Genomic DNA, 18,316 nt, shown 5'->3' with positions numbered 1-18,316 from the left:
GCGGCGAGGGGGGGGGGGAATGAGCCAGAGCTGGCCAAAGTGTTCCTCCACATTATCTAGGGAAACAGTTTTACGTATTCCCCTCGCCCTTCCCGCTTTCTCGCCCACAACACGTAAATTGAGTGTGGGGCCAGGGACACCTGGATTCAGAGGAGGGGCATGACAGAGCGGCTCCTCCTCAACTTTTCGGATGGATTTTAAACTAAGGCCAAGCCCCTCGCCGGAGACCAACTCGGACGAGGTCTCACCAGCTGCAGAAGCAGCAAAGGAATCCTTACTATTACTAACAACAGGAGGGAGAACCCTCGATTCTAACCCAAAATCCTGAAGATGCGATTGAGAAATCTGAGCATGACAAGCTTGAATCCCACGACGACGCAAACGAAAATCCCGCAAACGAGCCTTAATAATCGAATTAGCACGAAGGTGCAAACCTAACTCACCAGGCCAAGGCGGGGGATCGATGGGTCGTCGCTGCGTCTGAACCAGTCGGGGCAGCCGATCTACTGGCGGCGTGGGGGCCAAACGGTCCCTGGCGGGATGAACTCCGGCGGGATGTTGGCGATTCCCTCCCACGATGGTGGCCTGATGTTGAGCCTCGAAGGATTCGCCGTCCTTAAGTTCTCCCAGCGGGCGGCCTGCCGCGGATCCGGTGACTCCGCCTCCTGGATCGCCCAAAACAGCAGCTCCACATCCTCGCAGTCGTCGTCGCCGATGAAGCGCGCGCGCTCGATGAAGTTCGCATGGCGGAGGATGTGCATGTAAATCTCCCCCCACTCGTCGCGTTCGGGGAAGCGCTCCCGTACCACCCGACGCATCTCGCGACAGGCCTCCGGCGAGTTCGGGTCGATCTCGGGCAGCTGAGCCACTACGGGGGATGGAAGTGCCTGTGGCTCCGCTACCCGTGCCGCCGGCATAAGCCGACGAACCCGTACGCCGCGTTGACGCGCTCCAGCCATGCGGATACTCATATGGGGATCTGGGGCGGGGAGGACTCGGTGAGATGCAGGGGTGGGTGGGAGGTGGAGTTGGCTTTAATGGCGGTCTCGTCGCTTCAACCGAGGGGGAGGGGAGGGGGCGGGGAGGGGGAGGAGGAGAGCGAGCCATCTTTTCTCTTTGTCAACCGAGGGGGAGGGGATGGAGTTGCAACATTCAGCTTTCCAAAACCGATGCATTCAGTACAACATTGATGCACCATTGCATTCAGCTTTACAATGTTTCCAAAGGGAAGTACAACATTGATGCACCATTGCATTCCAAAACCGATGTGATGGTCCTTGGTGACCGCTAAACACCAGTTTCTGGATACTTGGATCGAGTGGCGTGATTGGAGATTCTGAAATCGTCATTTGTGAAAGATAAACAGGGGCAAAAAAATGAACCATGCGTTGGGCAAAGATGAAAACATCAACTATTTAAAGAAATTAAGGTGCAATGAAGAATACCCGTCATGGAAATGTATTTTGGCTACAAAATTATGTATACCAATAAGTCAACTGATATTTATGGGAGATACAAACATTTGACATGTTGATACAAATGGCAATACATGACAAAATCTAGAACCACAGATACATTAGCTGCCCTGCTAGTTTCTACGATAATAGAGACTAAAATTCAAGACATGTTTTTAGTAGTATCAATCACTATGGAAAAGTGTATATGAAGGGTAACTTCTCAGCTCAGTTATTACAAACCTGCTGAAATTTGAACTTTCCCTTACATGGATGATATTTAATTTGTAGAAGGGCTTCCTGATATAGCTTGAAGTAATCTTGGCACTCGGGGCATATCAAGCTCTACTAGACCCTCGAGAACCTGAACCACATCGCCCATTGTCGGACGATCAAAGTCATGATCTTGAATGCACCAACATGCTGCTTTGCAAGCTCTTTCAACCTCCTCCACATTGATGTCACCATGTAATTGTTGATCGACCAAAGTCCTCACATCTCCCTCAAGAAGCTTAAGTGCAGCTTGCACAGGAAAGTAAACATCATGATCACTATTGCTTGTACATTCTTGAGGTGATGAGTTCCTTCTTCCGGATATCATTTCTAGCAGTACCATTCCATAGCTGTAAACATCAACTTTTTGTGTAATAGCCACTCCACTAATCCATTCAGGTGCAAGGTATCCTACGGTTCCTCTCATTGTTGTCAGAACGCGACTAAAGTTCCTTCCCATAAGTTTTGCCATCCCAAAATCTGCAATTTTAGGAACAAGTGACGCATCGAGAAGTATGTTTTCTGGCCTAATATCACAATGTATTATGCAATCACGACAACTCTCATGCAAGTAGGACAATCCTTTAGCAACACCGATGGCAATTCGGAACCTTGTACTCCAATCTAGCATAAAACCATTGCCTCGGAATATATGGACATCAAGAGAACGATTTGCCATGTGTTCATAAACAAGCATCCTTCTATCACCTTCACAGCAAAAACCAATCAGTTTGACTAAGTTGACATGTTGGATCATTCCAATTGTGCTGACCTCAGCCCAGAATTGTTTCTCTCCTTGGCGTGCACCATCAAGCATCTTCACCGCTATGGTAGTCGAGTCACGCAGAATTCCCTTAAATACAGAGCCAAAACCACCTACACCTAGCTTCTCTGAGAAATTTTTAGTTGCATGCTGCAAATCAACATACTTAAATGCTATAACGCCACATCCACCTTCAGTGCTGCTCAGTGGAAGAGAACACCACTTTCTTTTCCCCCTCCAAATCATCAATAGCATCACCAACAAACAGAAAGGACCAACAATGAGACCGATGATCATTCTTCTATTTCCTTTTGTGTTGTTTCCCCAACTTTGCACCTCTCCAGCAGCAATACGGAGGAAAAGAATCTCTCCGTCACTATTGACAGTGCCATTATTATACTGCTTTACATTAATAAGCTGGCCTTGCCAGATAGAACAGCCACTCTTGCCGTAGGAGTACGCAGTGCATGAGCAGTTTCTTAGACAAACTTGCATGCAGCTTTGTCCACTCTCAATTGTTTCCATTCTATGTGCATAATAAGGTAATCTAACACTATGTATCGGAAAGAACTGGTCTGTTAACCCTCTTGTGTTACCTTTGTTGCTGCTGCAATGTTCTAGCGGAGTATTTCTCATGCATCCACCTCTTCTGTCATCCAGCTCCCAGTCCTCTGGTGACTTCACGGAGAACCCATTCATGCAGTTACACAATGGAAGTGTGTTGTCGTTGCAAACTGTGAAAGGCCCGCAAACGGCGAAAACATCGCATGGAGCCCTGGGTTGGACATATATAGTTTCCCACTCTTGCAAGCCTTCAAGCCAAAGAAGCTGCTTGGTAAGACCAGAGACATCAAGTAAACCGATTGTGATCACTGTTGGATCCATTGGAGCGTAAGTGAAGTACTCCTCTTCATCATTGTCGATGAATTTGGTTTGGAGAAAGTTACTACCAGACATCTCCGGCACCAAATTGAAGTACCACCCGACCCATTCGCCCGTGGAGAAATACACCATGGATGAATTACAAATCCTAACAAAGTATTGCGGATCACCAGTGGGGTCTAGCTCCGTGCAGTATAGGCCTGGAGCTGGATCTATCAGATTCTTCTTCGAAACAAGACTGTATTTTTGGCCGGTAACCTTGTTCCGGCCAATCCTTGCGCCGGGGAGGAAAACATCTGTTGGGTGATCAAAGCTCTGCCACCACACAATGGATGGGTTCAAGGCGTTTCTTATGACAAGGTTACCATCGTCTGAGAGTGCTGCCATGATGGTAGTATTTTTGTTGGCTGTTCTTCTACCTTTGGCTGCTATTATTTGACTGGACCAGATTATGGATTTAGTCGCATGGTTTAAGATGACAAGGTTGCCATCCCTTGAGATTCTTAGCTTGGACAGTCTAAACTTGGGGTCAGTGATTGGTTTCTCTCTGTTCGCAATCCATACAGGAGTGAACTTTGGGATCTTGTTGAACCATATACCTACATACCAGTTGGGCAAGGTTGTGTTGTCTGAGGAAGACTTACTGCTGCCTGATGTGAAGAAGCCCAACGCGAACTTGCCATTCTTTGAGATGAGCCTGTTGCCGCCGCTGAGCTCTTGGCCTTCTTTCAGGTTGCTGCTGCCATTTGCTGCAGAAGAGCACACCACCGGAGGAACAGATACGGCAAGCATGAAGACAATGAAAAAATGAAGCATGGTGGGTTGGAATTTGTTTTGATGACTCTTTCTGATGTCTGGAGATTAAGATATGAATATATGTTATATATATAGGATGTAGTAACCATCGTGGTAAATATGGTAGTGGAGAAGTTTCTATCTCTTCAACAGGTTTTGACGGGCGATTTTACTCTGCCGGTCAAGTTTGGCATTGCTGTAAAAAGTACGGAAAGGAAATTCCCAACTTGATGCGACTGGAAACTTTGGAAAATTTCTAAACATAATTTATATTTCGAATGCATGTTGTGTGCACACTAAAAACTTTTATTAAAAATTTGTGTATTTGTTTGCACATATAATGGTGAGAGGTTAATAAAAGATGACCATATTTTTTTGGTATAAGACACACATATAAAATCATATTTCTGCACAAATAAAATGATAGTCTACACAATATTCCAGAATCAAGATCCAAAAAATTTAGGAAGCTTTTTTTAGGGAGCAACAGAGAATAATAATTTGGCAGGAAGGACCCTAAGACACACGGCAACAAATTAAGTGGAAACAAATGCGCCACTTAATCAAGTTTTGACTACCTTTTTTGTTTGAGGAGAAGTTTTGACTAGTGAGGGTCAGTTGAGGCGAATAACAGTGAAAGGTTAATATAGCAACTAACCAAACAACAAGGAAACAGTGATCGTGATGCTTTTATTAGAAAATATTTATTTGTTTGCTGTAACAAATAATAGTGGGAGGTTAATACTTTTTTTGCGAGAAAGTGAGAGGCTAATACAGCAACGAATATAGTACATCATTTTTTTGGTATAGGACAAAAATAAACATACACTTTTCATACACCCTGCAAAAAAAACATATGTTTTTCTCACAAAAAAATTGTGATTCAACTCAACACTCCAACCTAAATATATCTTTTGGCAATGTTTTAGATTTGCCACTATGTTTTATCCAGGGAGCAACACAGAAAAGCATTTGGCAGCTAAGCATTACCGACAGGATCCTATGACACGGCAGACAAATGGAGACAAATGCGCCTCTTAATAATCAAGTGTTGACTAACTTTTTGGTTGGAAGAGAAAATGTGCCTAGTGACGGTCAGTTAAGGTAGGACCTCCTAGTGCTGGTCAAGTTAGTTTGGCATCATTGTGTTGCTAGAGAAAGAGTAGTAAGCCCTGTGATCCGGTCCTTTTAGAACTTAACAGAACTGAAGTTGAACCAGTACTTGCCAGAACTGAACTCGGGTCAGTGAATATGTTTCTTCAGAGAGCAGAACCGGGAGCTACAGTACAGTCGGCTGTCCATCCAGCTTAGACCTGAACAAGAAGGAAACAGTGATGGTGATGCTAAAAAATTGATAGTATTAGCTTTGTTTTTCTGAAAGAAACTGTTTGGCTTGAGTTAATACACCCCGTAACTGGACGGGAGCGGGCGGTGTGGCTGGCCGTCGGAAACCTGGACAGGTAATTGCCTGTGTTACATGCACCCCGTATGCAGCGACGCTGGGAGAAAGCAGCGAGTTCATTCATCAGCGCGTGAAGCATGCTGAGGCAGAAATGAATGAGTTGCAGCATCAAAGGCTGAAGGAGACTGAGGAAACTGAACCAGTTCGAGACAAAACACAACCGGAGCGAGAGACGCGTTCTGTGACAGCTGCGATTTCCTCCTTCCTCCTCATTTCTTCCTTCTTTGAGTTGTGACCTGATACTGTACTCTGAGACTATAAGCTGAGTGGTATGTGCCCCTGCCTCTGGTCTCTGGTTGTGCTGTAGTCTAGGACTGTAACAGCCTGTGGCGAGGAATTCTGTCGAATTTGTTATTTTCGATAATAATCTTCTGCTTTCTTCAGCCCAGCACCATTTGCTGTTACACAAACTGATGGGAATATGAAGGCGACTTTACCCGAGATGAAACACATATCACCCAGAAACTGAAACTATTTCTTCAGCGCCTGAGATTGCCTCGTCTTGTCTCTGAATATTGCCCATGTGAATATCGCTTTTGCTCATGTGTCTTTCTTCTGCTGATGGTTGAAACTGAAATACATATGAAACACATATCACCAAGAAATTGAGTTCTGAAACAAGCATACCTGAATTCAAGTTGATTTAAGCCATCAGGAACAGAGCAGGACCGATACTGTTTCGCCCACGCCTTAATTTGGCCCGAGGGTGCTGATTAAGGTGTAGAGGATTCTGTTTGCCCCATGCACAATGATTCAAACTTCAGTGACTCAATTTGACAGAAACTTGAGGGAAACTTGACTTCGTTGATGGTCAAGCATGCATGAAGAGCGTACTGATTGCACCAGACCAGAACTATTCTAGAAAAGTGGCAGTCCACCCTCTTGTTACTTTTTCCTTTTCTTTTCTTTACTCACAGTCTGACCTATCTTTCTAGAACACGGTTACATTACGAAACTAGCACACGGCAACCCCCCCCCCCCCCCCCCCCCCTCTTTTTTTATGTACTTTGTGCTTGACTTGTCTTTCAAGGAAGGAGCTCGCCTCTGCTAAGAACGATGACCAATGCCGATATAATTGGCTGTACAAGCCAGTCCGTCATGGGTGTCGTTGCAGGCATCATAATAGTTTTCTTTTCCAGTTTTACCATTGTATGAGAATATAGTACACAATGATAGCCTCTCTTTTCTCAACCTAAGGACACCTGCAATGTGTGGTCTAATACATTGACTTGTGCACAAGGGTTCGGATTTCCGTGAGGAAAATTTGATTGAAAAAAGCAATGGTGCCGTGATCTCCAAGGACCAAAAAAAGGTCAGCATGGAACAATATTAATTTGGACCTACCTACTGTACTGTGAATATTAAAAATGCAAGTCAATGTTTCCATGTCGCTTGGGCAGTTGGCTTGTCATTCTCACAAGTTTTAACTAGGTGCGCAACCTGTGTATTCCATGGGATACTGGACAAATATGAAGTATAGATACCGGTAAGTTTATGAGGGATGTTAGAGGTCGTGTGTCACCCCACCCACCCTTGAAATCGTCGCAATCAAAATAGTTTGGAGCCTTTTCCATTTTTTGAATAATCTCTGAATACTTGGTAGAGGTTTAATTAATTTGTCCAGACTCCATAGAAACTGGCCAGCAGCTTCCCTCGTCAATCGTCTTCTTGCTTGCCATGGAAGCTGCCATATCTGCCGTTCCAGGTGAACTAGTGAGTCGTTTCATCTTCATCCTGATGAACAAGTACCACTCCTCCTTAAGCCAAGCACAATCAGAGAAGGTGGTGGAGAGATTGCAGCACCTCTTGATGAGAGTCAGCATCGTCCTCGAGGAGGCGGATGCAAGGTAAGGTACATAACAAACTCTGGAATGTTGTTGCAGCTCAAGATTGGATTGGCAGCGACGAGGAGTGCCAATCAAGAGGTGCCTCCCCGTCACTGGTCGTCATTACATCAGTTTGGCTCCAACATTTATCTAGGGGCGTGAGTGTATTGTTTTAGTTTGGATTTTATTTATCCACTCTGAAAACAATCATAAAAGTCACTGTTTGCAAGGTCAAACTTCTAGAGGTCGTCATACTGGAAAGGAGCCCCCTCCCCCACCCCCCCCCCCCCCCTCATGTTGCCCTCGTGGGCGACCAGGGGGAAACTCTAGCTGCCGCCCGTACTTCCCCGCCTCTTATTCACTCTCACCGCCGCTAGCAGCGCCGCCGGGCGAAGCCTGGCCGGCAGGTGCGGCAGCGGGGCTCCTTTCCCTTTCACGCGAATAGGCTGGCACGGGACGACCGTACGTGAGGAGGCGCCGGACTAGCGCGGGGTGCGGCGGCGCTGCGTATGGATCCTGACCGCGGCGTGCGGAGCGTGCTGGCTACTGGGGCTCATGCTCGCGGCGCAGTGCGGCCGCTGCGAGAGAGGCTGGACCTGGTGGTCGCATGCGTCGTCGGGTTCGGGTCAGATCCTTCTGATCTGGCGCCCGGATGCTGTCGGCCAGCGCAGGATGGTGGTATTTGTCGCTGACCAGGTCGGATCTTCATTGATCTGGCGTCTGGATGGATCTACGCCGGAGGGTCACCTCGATCTGTGGTGGGTTGAGCCCTATAGTACTTTCCTCTCTGGAGGTTTCGTGTCTTGGCTTGCTGCTAGATTCGGAGCAGATGGAGATTGGTGGTACAGGTTCAGGACCAAAGGAAACTTTGCCCGGCATCGGCGACGGCTTCGACGTCATTACCCTTCTTGAAGGCGAAGCCGAGGTCCCTCCTTTCCACTTCCGACCCCGTCCCAGACAAAAGTCCAAAATTCGTCTTGGATTGGACGGCGGCGGCGCCCTACACGGCGTACTCTCCGTGGAGATGCCATCTTGGGAGGTTTGGGTGTTCTGGAGAGAGTTGTTGTGGGTGAACAGCTCTGCGTGTCAGCTCCAGCAGCGACAATGGTGTGGAGGTTGGCAGGAGGAGCAGCGTTCTATCTACCGCGTCAGATGCGCCTGGTAAGAGATGTCAAGTCATACCTGGCCGATAGGTGCTACGTTGTGTCATGCCTGGTTGGCAGGTGCTACGCATAACGGATCTTCCAGAGTCTCCACGTTGGGATGGACGAACGCAGGGCGGTGGAGTCTTTGGGCGCCATGGTGGCGTCGATGGATGGCCGGATAGGCAAGGATTATGCAGATCTCTTCTGAAGATGGGACAGCAGTTCGATGATGATGGCGGCTTCTAAAACGTGTGCATATGGTGTACGTTTTAGATCTGCTGCACCGGTTGTTTGTTCCAATATGTTATATGGATGGGTCGGTGACGACAACAGCTATAGATATGGGGAGTGAGAGCACTCCACATTATCAAGTTTGTAGGTGTGAGTAGCGGCTTCGGGTGGCTTGATGTATGCTTTTGCCAAACCCTCATGGAATAATTAATAAAGATGGCTGCATGCATCGATTGATGCAGAGGACTGGGTTTAACGTCCTTTTCTAAAAAATATATTCTAGAGGTCGTTGAGTCCAGCAAAAGGTAATAATAGAAAGTTGGTCTGTCCTTATCAGCATGTTTTGACGTTTAGATATAAAAAATTGTCTGTGTGATCACACACCCTTGAACTCGTCTAGTCAATGGTTTAGCCATCTCTAAAAACTTTTCTATATTTCGACGAGCCACTGTAGGAGTTGGTAGAGGATTCAGTTAAAAAGGAAGTGTTTGCAGTAATCTTTCTAGAGAGTCAGACCAACAGATTCCCTCATCAATCCATGAAGATTGCTATATCTGCAGTTACAGGTGAACTAGTGAGCCGGTTCATCTCCTTCCTGATGAAAAAGTACCACTCCTCCCTCCATGCGAAATTAGAGGAGAAGATAGTAGTGGAGAGGTTGCAACACCTCCTGATAAGAGCTGCCACCATCGTCGAGGAGGCGGATGCACGGTACATAACCAACTCAGGGATGATGATGCAGCTCAAGAAGCTTTCTGAGGCCATGTACCGAGGATACCACGAGCTGGACACCTTGAGGTACCGAACTCTCCAAGGCGGTGCAGGCTTCAACGAGGTTAGCAACGACTCATCTACCAGCTGCTTGTATGTAGCTAAGCGTTCTCGGACAACTGACACGGCCATGCACCTCAAGTCACATACTGCCTTGGAAAGCTTAGAAATTGCTATAGCTAACATGGCAGAATTCATTGTACTTATGGGCGGATGTGAACACATGGTTCGTAGGCCCTATGATGTTTATCTTTACACCGACAACTTCATGTTCAGCCGGCATGCTGAGAAGCAGAAGCTCTTGAGCTTCTTGTTGCAGCACAATGATCTTACCGGTGGTCATGCACTGGATGTTCTTCCGATCATAGGTACTTCTGCAACTGGGAAGAAAACTTTGGTTGCTCATGTGTGTGGCGACGGAAGAGTTCGCACACGCTTCCCGTCTGTTTTACACTTGAATGGAGACAACCTTTTGACGATACTTGACCATGGAAGGGCCATGGTTGGGATGATGTTAGTAGTTATTGAATTTGCTTCTGATGTAGGTGATGATGAGTGGAAAAAGTTTCACTCATTCGTCATAAGAATGGGAAGAGGAAGCAAGATCATCATCATTAGTAGGCTTCAAAGACTAGCTCGATTTGGAACGGTGAATCCGATTTTCTTAAGTGTTCTATCTTATGATGAGTTGAGCTACCTTTTCAAGACTCTGGCATTCGGAAGTGTAGACCCTGCAGAACATCCAAGGCTAGTATAGCTAGCAGATAAATTTGCCAAGGGGTTGCACGGTACACATGGTTCACTTCTCGCAGCAAATATGTTTGCGGATGTGTTGAGAAGGAAACTCGATATTCAGTTTTGGCATTGCATATTGGACAAGGGGCTAAGATACGTTAGAAGAAATCTCTCCATGTATGGTGCGCACCCAAGCACACTTATAGAACAAGGCCATCCAGTGGACATAACAGACTTTGCTTTGCATCCACTTAGCATGACACCTTATATTGTTTATGTTGCAATGAAGAAGGAATCACCAAGTGTGACATTTGGGCAACTTCTATCAGATCCTAGTGTTAGACCGGAACAAGACTTTATGCTAATTTCATGGGAATCAAGAATGCCACCTCATAACTCATTTGCTTGTTTTGTTACAAGTCATGCTCAGGCCATATTTGAAGGTAGTGCCATACCAGGGCGGAAGCGAAGAGGAGTGCCAATCTAATTTTATTTCCAAACTCGTGTAATGTGACTATTGTTGTATCTTTTTCTATGCATGACAAACGGATGTGTTCTTTTTTTTGTGGGGAAACAAATGGATGTGTTCATGTATAACATTGAACCAAATGTATTGCAAATCTCAATTAATGTAAAGTAAACTTGAATTACCTCTGTCCGGATATACTTGTCGCTCGTACTGATGTATCTAGATGTATTTCAGTTGTAGATACATCGGTTTGAGCGACAAGTATTTTCGGACAGAGGAAGTATGCTTTATCAGATCAAACAGTCCACCTGCTCATCTTAGATAACGAATAACATCATCTGAAGTGGCACTACCTGATACCGCCACTCAGTAATGCAGCTTATAATGGATCAGGAAGGTAACTACTCCCTCTGTTCCGAATTATATGTTTGAATATTTCAATATGGGCTACATGTGAACTGAAATGAGTGAACAAACACACCAAAACGCGTCTATATATTCAGAAAAAGTTAGAAAATATTATAATAGTGAACAGAGAAAGTAAACAAACAAGAGGTATATGTACCATCATCGCATAATAGTCTAGCATTTTGCTATACGTGTATTATAAGCATGCAATTTGACCAAGCAACAACTCTATATATGTGCAACTCCATGGTTCCAAAAGTGGATATAGCAAGAGAAGTCCCAGAACCATCCCATAATCTATTTTCATAACTGCGGAGCAATTGAGCTAGTACAGGTTTTGTGCATTATAGTATAGTGCCAACACACAGGATAAATTAAGCTCAACGATAGCGAGGAATCAGCCAAGTACCAACTCATCATTTCATATCACAACGTCACGTCGATACTAAATTTTAAATAGAGGGTTAGGTAGACAAATACAGCCTCAAACATGTGTTTTGAGAATTCCATGATGGTGATGTCCACCCTTAGTCGTTATGGTGATGCTACTTAATCTGCTATGACCCAAGAACAGAGTTACTAGTCAATTAAATCCATCAAGCTCTTTATACAAGAAAGGGAGCAACAGATGGCTCCAAGTATAATCAAATGTGGCATATGTACTGCAATCATCATTAACCCTTCATGGACCCTCAAAAGATTCAGAATGAGCTCATAATAACACACAAAGTGTGGAAACAAACAGGTTACATATGCCCTGGAAGATTACTGAAGCATAGAGTGTGATTCCCAGCATCGTTGCAACCAAGATAAAAATGCATTATGTAACATAATAATGGCCTTGAATTGTTTGTATGTATATCTGATAAGCAAAAGCGATTGAAAAAAAAGTATTCATGGTCCTAGAATAGGTGCTGAGACAGAGCAAGCAGTTAGAAAGAGATGATATTCATATTAGGCAAAATAAATATTGGCTAACCTGTCTGCTAGATCTAGAATATGAGGAAGCACCGAAGCACTAGTCTTCACAAGTGATCCTCTGGATGTCCCAGTTTTGCCATTCCCTCTGGTAAAATGTAGGAGGCCAACAAAAGACAAATGCAGAGATGATTAAATATACAAGAACAACAATTAATTTGGGCATAACTAAATATTTAAAATACTAGTCAATTTGTTCATGTTGCATGGAACAAGCAGCTCCCATGTTAATAAACGCATGATCAAACAACCACACGGAGCCATGTGTCAGTGGTGTGCCCTGTTTGCACGCTTGGGCTTCAGTGAGACAACGGGCAAGTACCACCGATAACTGGAACCATGGCTCAAGTGTTTGTTTTTTCTGGATTTTTATATGTCCACTCGAGCTGAAAACAAGCACAAAACCCACCTTGTTTGGGCATCATTGGAAAAGAGCTTACCTCGGCCGTGCGGCCGTCTCTGAGGTCATCCTGTTCAGTTTTGGGCCAAGATGTTGAAGTGCTTCCGGTCCATTTCAGAGCTCCTCATGCTTCATTGATTGCTCTGGTCACAATTTAATCTTTAGCATTGTGGAGATCAACATCAGCTCTGAAGAATGCACAATATAAGTCACAGAGAATGATGTCGTTCTGAAGAAACCGAAGGAGAAAATTGTACAAACAAACTGCTATTTGTGCCCTGGAAGATACTAAAGCATGGAGTTGTGATTCTCATCATCACTGAACAAGATAAAAGGGAATGTATCATTCCTTTGCCGATGATCGAATTGTGCGCTACCCAGTCTCCAATGAAGTTCATGAGGAAAAAAACAAAACAATTTACATGTTCAAGTGTTCCACACGTGTAGGGTTCGTGAAATTGGGGGGAGAGGCTCTTGCCTGGGAGGCTGGGCCGTTGGTCTGGGCTTTGAAGTGGCTACGCCCCAGGACAATTGTTTTTTGTATATATGGCCCAAGAAAATTCCCCACGCCCCAGGCAATGGCCTGGGCTGCCTGGGGCCCAGCTCCGCCCATGTGTGAAATGTCATTCCCCCATATGTAAAATGTAAGGAATCTAAGGAAATACAGATGAAAAGATGCTTAAATATTACAAATACTGGCCAGTCAATTCTTTTTCGTGCTGCTTGAAAAGATGACTGATCCTGTTCGCGCCTATGGGCATATAAACAAAGTATACATGTCTCATCAAACCTACCCACCAAACCCACTGACATACCCACACCCACTCGCCCAGGGAAATACCTTGGATACTTCAAGACTTGGCAGAGGCCAGCCAAATTAAATTTGTCCGGAGACGGACCAGCAGTTTACCTGATCAATCCGAGCCATGGAGATTGCCATATCAGAAGTTGCAACTGAACTTGTGAGCCAGTTCATTTCCTTCCTGACGAACAAGTACCACTCCTCCAGCCTGTCGCTGTTAGAGGAGAAGGTGCTTGAGAGGTTGCAGCATCTTCTGATGAGAGCTTGCACCATCATCTAGGATGTAGACGCTCGATACAGCACAAACTCCAGGATGATGATGCAGCTTAAGATGCTCTCGGAGGCCATGTACCGAAGTCACAGCCTGCTCCGTACCTCAAGGTACCAAGCTCTCCAAGACATTGCATGCTTCGATGAGGTTAGCGATGACGAATCATGTAGCAGCAGTTTGTATTTAGCAATTCCACTCAGGCGTTCCCGAACAACAAGGAAGAAAGACAACAAGGCCATGTGCCTTGAGTCACATGGTGTTTTGGAAACCTTGCCAGGGAGGAAGTGGCAAGGTGCGCTGATCTAATTTTGATTCAGACATCAGAGCTATAGATCCCCTGCACTTATTAGATAACCAACATCATCTTAAGTGACAACCAAACTATAGACTACTAACATCTAAATTTTGCTAACAAAATTGACAGGCCATCAACTTCACAGTGTTTCTCTTGATGGACAACAGTTTTGAGATAGAAGGACTAAAAGGTAGGGCGCCGCCAACTTCCTTGAACCCAAATTATGTACTCATAAGGCCATCAGAAAAAGGTTCTTCAGAAAGGATTATCCCCTTCTCATTACAAAGCACACAGAGGTTCCAAAAGTGGATATAGCAAGAGAAGCCCCAGACCGCACAGCCTTACTTTAAAGTTTAAACCCATGCCATAATCGATTTTCATAACCTAGTTAACAGCCTAAGAAGTCATTGGCAGTGCACACCTCTGCTAGCTAGGTAGTAACTGCATAGCAATTAAGCTACCACTGCTTGTGCACACTATAATATGCGGCTTCATCTCTTCGTGGTAGCAGTGCTAGGGGTGGTGTTGCTGCGCTCAACGCCTTTGTTGCTTCCCTTGGGTGTTTGTGTGGTTGTGGCGTGCGTTTGTACCGGGTGATGTGGATCTTTGCTTTATATATAAAGCGGGGCGAAAGCCTTTTTCGGTAATATAGTTGTACCATGAAGCATCTCTTCGTAGATGTGCAATCAAGTAGTAAGCTATGCAACACAGGAGTAATTAAGTGCAAAGATGGTGAGGAATCCGGCATGTGCTCATTGCATTAAAATGGCAACAAGAGCATGTTACTGTACGTGACTGCATCTTGCAGACAAGGTACCGACTCATCGTTTGGTAGCACATCAATACTAAATTTGGAATTCCATGTGGTGGTCATGATGATGCTACAAAGGAATTGGGGACTAAAACAAACCTAGCCAACTACTCTGCAATGACCCAAGAACAGAGTTGCTAGTCAATTAAATCCATCGAGCTCTTTATTCAAGAATGGGAACAAGATATGGCTCCAAAAGTATAACCAAATGTGGTCATATGTACTGTAATCATCATTAACTCTTCATGGGCCCTCGAGAGAAGCTTGGAACAGGTGTTCTGCCATAAGCCACAGGATGGTTGTGAACTCACCGCCACTGTTGAGCTTCTTGGCATGGGACTCCCTGCTGCATTTGTTGCCTGCGTAGACCAGGATATCTGTCCACACCTCAAGGACAAGCTGCAACGAGTCAGTCGTGCCATCTGCCTCCTTTTCTACCAGTCTTCTGGCAAGCCGGGTGACATAAGAGAGACGGGGAGCATCAATGCTGAAGGATGGATTCTTATCGTATAGGATCTTTGCAAGCTTCTCTATATCGACGGCCTTGGAATTGGAATCAGGGTCGTCACGCAGGCTGAACAGAGAGCGGAGAACTTCCCAAATATCCCACTTTCGATGGTTGGGAGCTGCTCGCATCTCGACCAGATTTTCACATGTTCGTTGGTACAACCTGTTCTGGGCGAGGCCTGGTAGCATGTAGGGCCTTTCGACGAGGAGGAACACCATGTAGTTGGACATCAGCTTGATGGCCTCCACACGACCTGATGCACCCTCCACCCTTGCTCGCTCGCTCTTGATGAGGAAAACATCGGTGGCGATGTGCCAGATGATGATGCCTTCCTGAAACTCGACACCGAGGAATTCCTCGAGTTTTGGGAACGATTTATTTTGCTCCAGTGCCTCCTGGCCCCACTTCTTCCTGAGAACTCCTAGTGCGTTCCACCTCCCCTTCTTGTACAACCGTGCCATGTGTTTGATGGTATGCTCCTTCACAAGCTCTGAGATCTCGATAGATCCCGAGTAATGCTTCCTGTTCCACCACTCCCCGAGCCCCACCATCTTGGCCAACCTACCAAGCAAAGGGCTAGCCAGGTTGTTGTCACGGCGAGTGCAAAAGTGCAACATGTTGTACTGCCCCAAGGTGCGGGTGCCTGTCCACCTCTCCGATCTGTAGCTGCTACCTCCTCCAGTGGTTGCCTTGATGAGCCGGTGAAGAGATGCAACCGCACGCCGTAGCCGGTCCCATCTCGCGGTGCATAGGGCTTCGTAACGGAGCCAGCTCCAGCTCGTGGTACATAGGAATGCAAATGCCCAGGTGGACCCTACAGCATTCAACAGGGAAGTTGTCTCCATGAACAAAGCACTGCACAACAACACATAGGTGATGGCAATGTCAACTCTGCTGTGCCCAACTTTGCTGCTGAACTGAAAAAGCAGAAGGGAGGCGACGATGGCAAGGGGCGAGATGACCCGAAGGCAGTAGCCGAACCAGGTGTGGATCACAGCCGCCTTGGTGTACAAGATGTCATACATGAGCGAGAGCTCCATCTCCATCAAACCCCAGATCATATCAATTTTCCCAAGCATTTCTGTGGTGTCTCGATATTCTGAATCCCCGTCGACTGAAGAATCAACTATGGCACGCTTGCAGATGTGGAAGAGCGAATGAGCTCGACGGAGAACGAATTCCTCGTCTTTGTGATCTCCCGCCTGATCCTGGGGGTGGAAATGGTTATGCCTGGTGGGTCGTTCCTTCTTGAGGGAGCTCCGGATGCTGTCCAGATTGCTGCATTTGAGTGCCCACGTCCTCTCCCCGTACTTGACAGCACCGACAGTGAACATCAAGGTGGCAGCAAGCACGAGGAAGTTGCCGTTCCCAGCAATATGCTTGTACAAGACATAGGCCGCTCCGAGTACCTGCACAACAAGGGTTTGGAGGTGCCGGAGCCAGAGCTGATTGTCCTGAAGAGCATAGGCAGTGATGTTGTCTGGTCCGCCAAGGTGCAGCAGGAGGAAAGGCGACCAGAATGCGACAAGGTGGTGGTTGGATGGTGCCCTGCTGAGGGATAGGTGGCCGATGGCATATATGGCAGTGGAGTCGGCAAGGAGGTACGCCAGCCAAAGGAGTATCCTCGGCATGGAGGAGCTTTGACGCCGACGGATCCCGGCAAAGACGGAGAGGACGATCTGGAGCGCGAGGCTCAGGAGAAGCAGGATCTGGGTCGCCCAGTGGTTCCAAAGGTTCAGCGGCCCTCTCGCCATTACTGCAGCTCCTGTGCGCAGTGCCTGAAATGAATTTTCACCGGAGGATCGATGGTGGGATATACATAGGCACCTAATTAAGAGGCCAAATTACATCAGATCGAGCAGAAAATTCAAAAGTGAGGTTGTATGCATACCGGGTAGAAGTAGCGTAGGTCCAACGGATCAAGTGTGCAAGACGAAGAGGAGAGTAAAGTGACAGTCGCACTATCACTAGCAACTCCCGAGTAGCTCTAGCTAGTCTCAGTATGGAGGTGGCTAACTAGTGGAACATGAAACTGGCTTACTGGCAAGAAGGAGGTGAGCAATCATATACTCCACGGGGACAAGCTTTACGGGACGGAGGGAGTACATCGTCATCTCCCATTGTTCTGGTTAGCATTTTGTTATTGTTGGTACCATGTTGGTGTACAAGCTTGCAATCGACCAACCAACAATACTATATGTGTGTGATTCCATCTTCATGGTTCCATTCCATCCAATCAAGCAAGACAATACCACATATATATATATATAGAGTATAAAAGAAGATGAGGCTCTGTCTTGCGTTGTGTTGTATACATAGATGCCAAGATCCAACATAGTATTATTGTTGGGCAACATGTTAGGCCATCCTGTAGATCACAGTTGCATTGCATTTGGATGATAGGATTAGATTAGGAAATTAAACTGCTGCAGGCAATTATTAGCCGTGGAGGAGTGAGGGAGGGAGGGATCCCAGGCCAGCGGAGCGCCTGCTGCTCGCGGCTGGCTAGGCCAGAAAGATTTGGCGTAGATTTGGAGAAATTTCCAGAAATCGAAACCAGTTTAGATTCAAAATTTACCTAGGATTCCAAAGAATTCAGAGTTTAATTAATTTACCCGGGGTCCGAAGAATACGCGGCGGCGCATCGCATCTGCGATGGGAAAGGGAGCGGCGGAGCGGGGGAAGTTGCCGTCGGCGAGGCTCCCGCGCCAGCCATTAAAGTCGGCGACCACCGTGGCTCCGCAGAAGCTGCGCGGCGCGGCCAGGAGCCCCTCGTGGTTGCCGCCATGGACCCGTGGTGGTCCGGGGAAGAAGGGAGAGACTGGGGATCGATAGACTCGTTGCTGACAGAATGGTCCCACGGCAAACAGAAAAACGATTTTATTGCTACGAACGTTCTTGCTGGTAGGCCCCACACGTCAACGGCACAAGAAGGTGGGAATATCTAGTAGAAACCAGATTATAGTGAAAAGCACATTTGATTTTTTTTCTATATAAAAACAAGAGTGATTCAGTACATTAAGAAGGGGGTGCTGTA

At 46.3% G+C, this 18,316-nt stretch overlaps 2 protein-coding genes and 1 pseudogene across 4 annotated transcripts; 1 reads left to right on the top strand and 2 right to left on the bottom strand.

Annotated features, from left to right (window-relative positions):
- Nucleotides 1-1,629: 1,629 nt before the first annotated feature.
- Nucleotides 1,630-4,188, bottom strand: LOC125540748 (G-type lectin S-receptor-like serine/threonine-protein kinase At2g19130 pseudogene; annotated as a pseudogene).
- A 5,087-nt stretch (nucleotides 4,189-9,275) lies between these two features.
- On the top strand, nucleotides 9,276-10,898 carry LOC125540618 (uncharacterized). Its single transcript, XM_048704221.2, has one exon. It carries the CDS (start codon nucleotides 9,370-9,372, stop codon nucleotides 10,357-10,359), a length of 990 nt encoding a protein of 329 aa, XP_048560178.1. The 5' UTR covers nucleotides 9,276-9,369; the 3' UTR covers nucleotides 10,360-10,898.
- A 541-nt stretch (nucleotides 10,899-11,439) lies between these two features.
- Nucleotides 11,440-18,104, bottom strand: LOC125540617 (uncharacterized). 3 transcript variants are annotated; one of them, XR_015615526.1, is made up of 3 exons: nucleotides 17,171-18,104; nucleotides 12,633-17,057; nucleotides 11,442-12,280 (listed from the first exon to the last, which is right to left on the bottom strand). XR_015615526.1 is itself a non-coding variant. In XM_048704220.2 (2 exons), exon 2 carries the CDS (start codon nucleotides 17,031-17,033, stop codon nucleotides 15,015-15,017), a length of 2,019 nt encoding a protein of 672 aa, XP_048560177.1. In that variant the 5' UTR covers nucleotides 17,034-17,057; nucleotides 17,171-18,104; the 3' UTR covers nucleotides 11,440-15,014. The 3 variants fall into 3 exon arrangements, 1 of the variants encoding a protein (XP_048560177.1); XM_048704220.2 differs by having other exon boundaries at nucleotides 11,440-17,057; XR_015615527.1 differs by having other exon boundaries at nucleotides 12,633-18,104.
- Nucleotides 18,105-18,316: the final 212 nt, after the last annotated feature.

This window comes from Triticum urartu, chromosome 2A, assembly GCF_056163025.1.
Source record: "Triticum urartu cultivar PI428250 chromosome 2A, HENAU_Tu73, whole genome shotgun sequence".
Taxonomy (NCBI): domain Eukaryota; kingdom Viridiplantae; phylum Streptophyta; class Magnoliopsida; order Poales; family Poaceae; genus Triticum; species Triticum urartu.
The sequence above is the reverse complement of the archived record's forward strand: the minus strand, read 5'-3'. Positions and strand labels throughout refer to the sequence as shown.

Bases quoted from the DNA above. Each gene is read 5' to 3' on its own strand.
- LOC125540618 (XM_048704221.2), top strand. From the start codon at position 9,370: ATGAAGATTGCTATATCTGCAGTTACAGGTGAACTAGTGAGCCGGTTC.
- LOC125540617 (XM_048704220.2), bottom strand. From the start codon at position 17,033: ATGGCGAGAGGGCCGCTGAACCTTTGGAACCACTGGGCGACCCAGATC.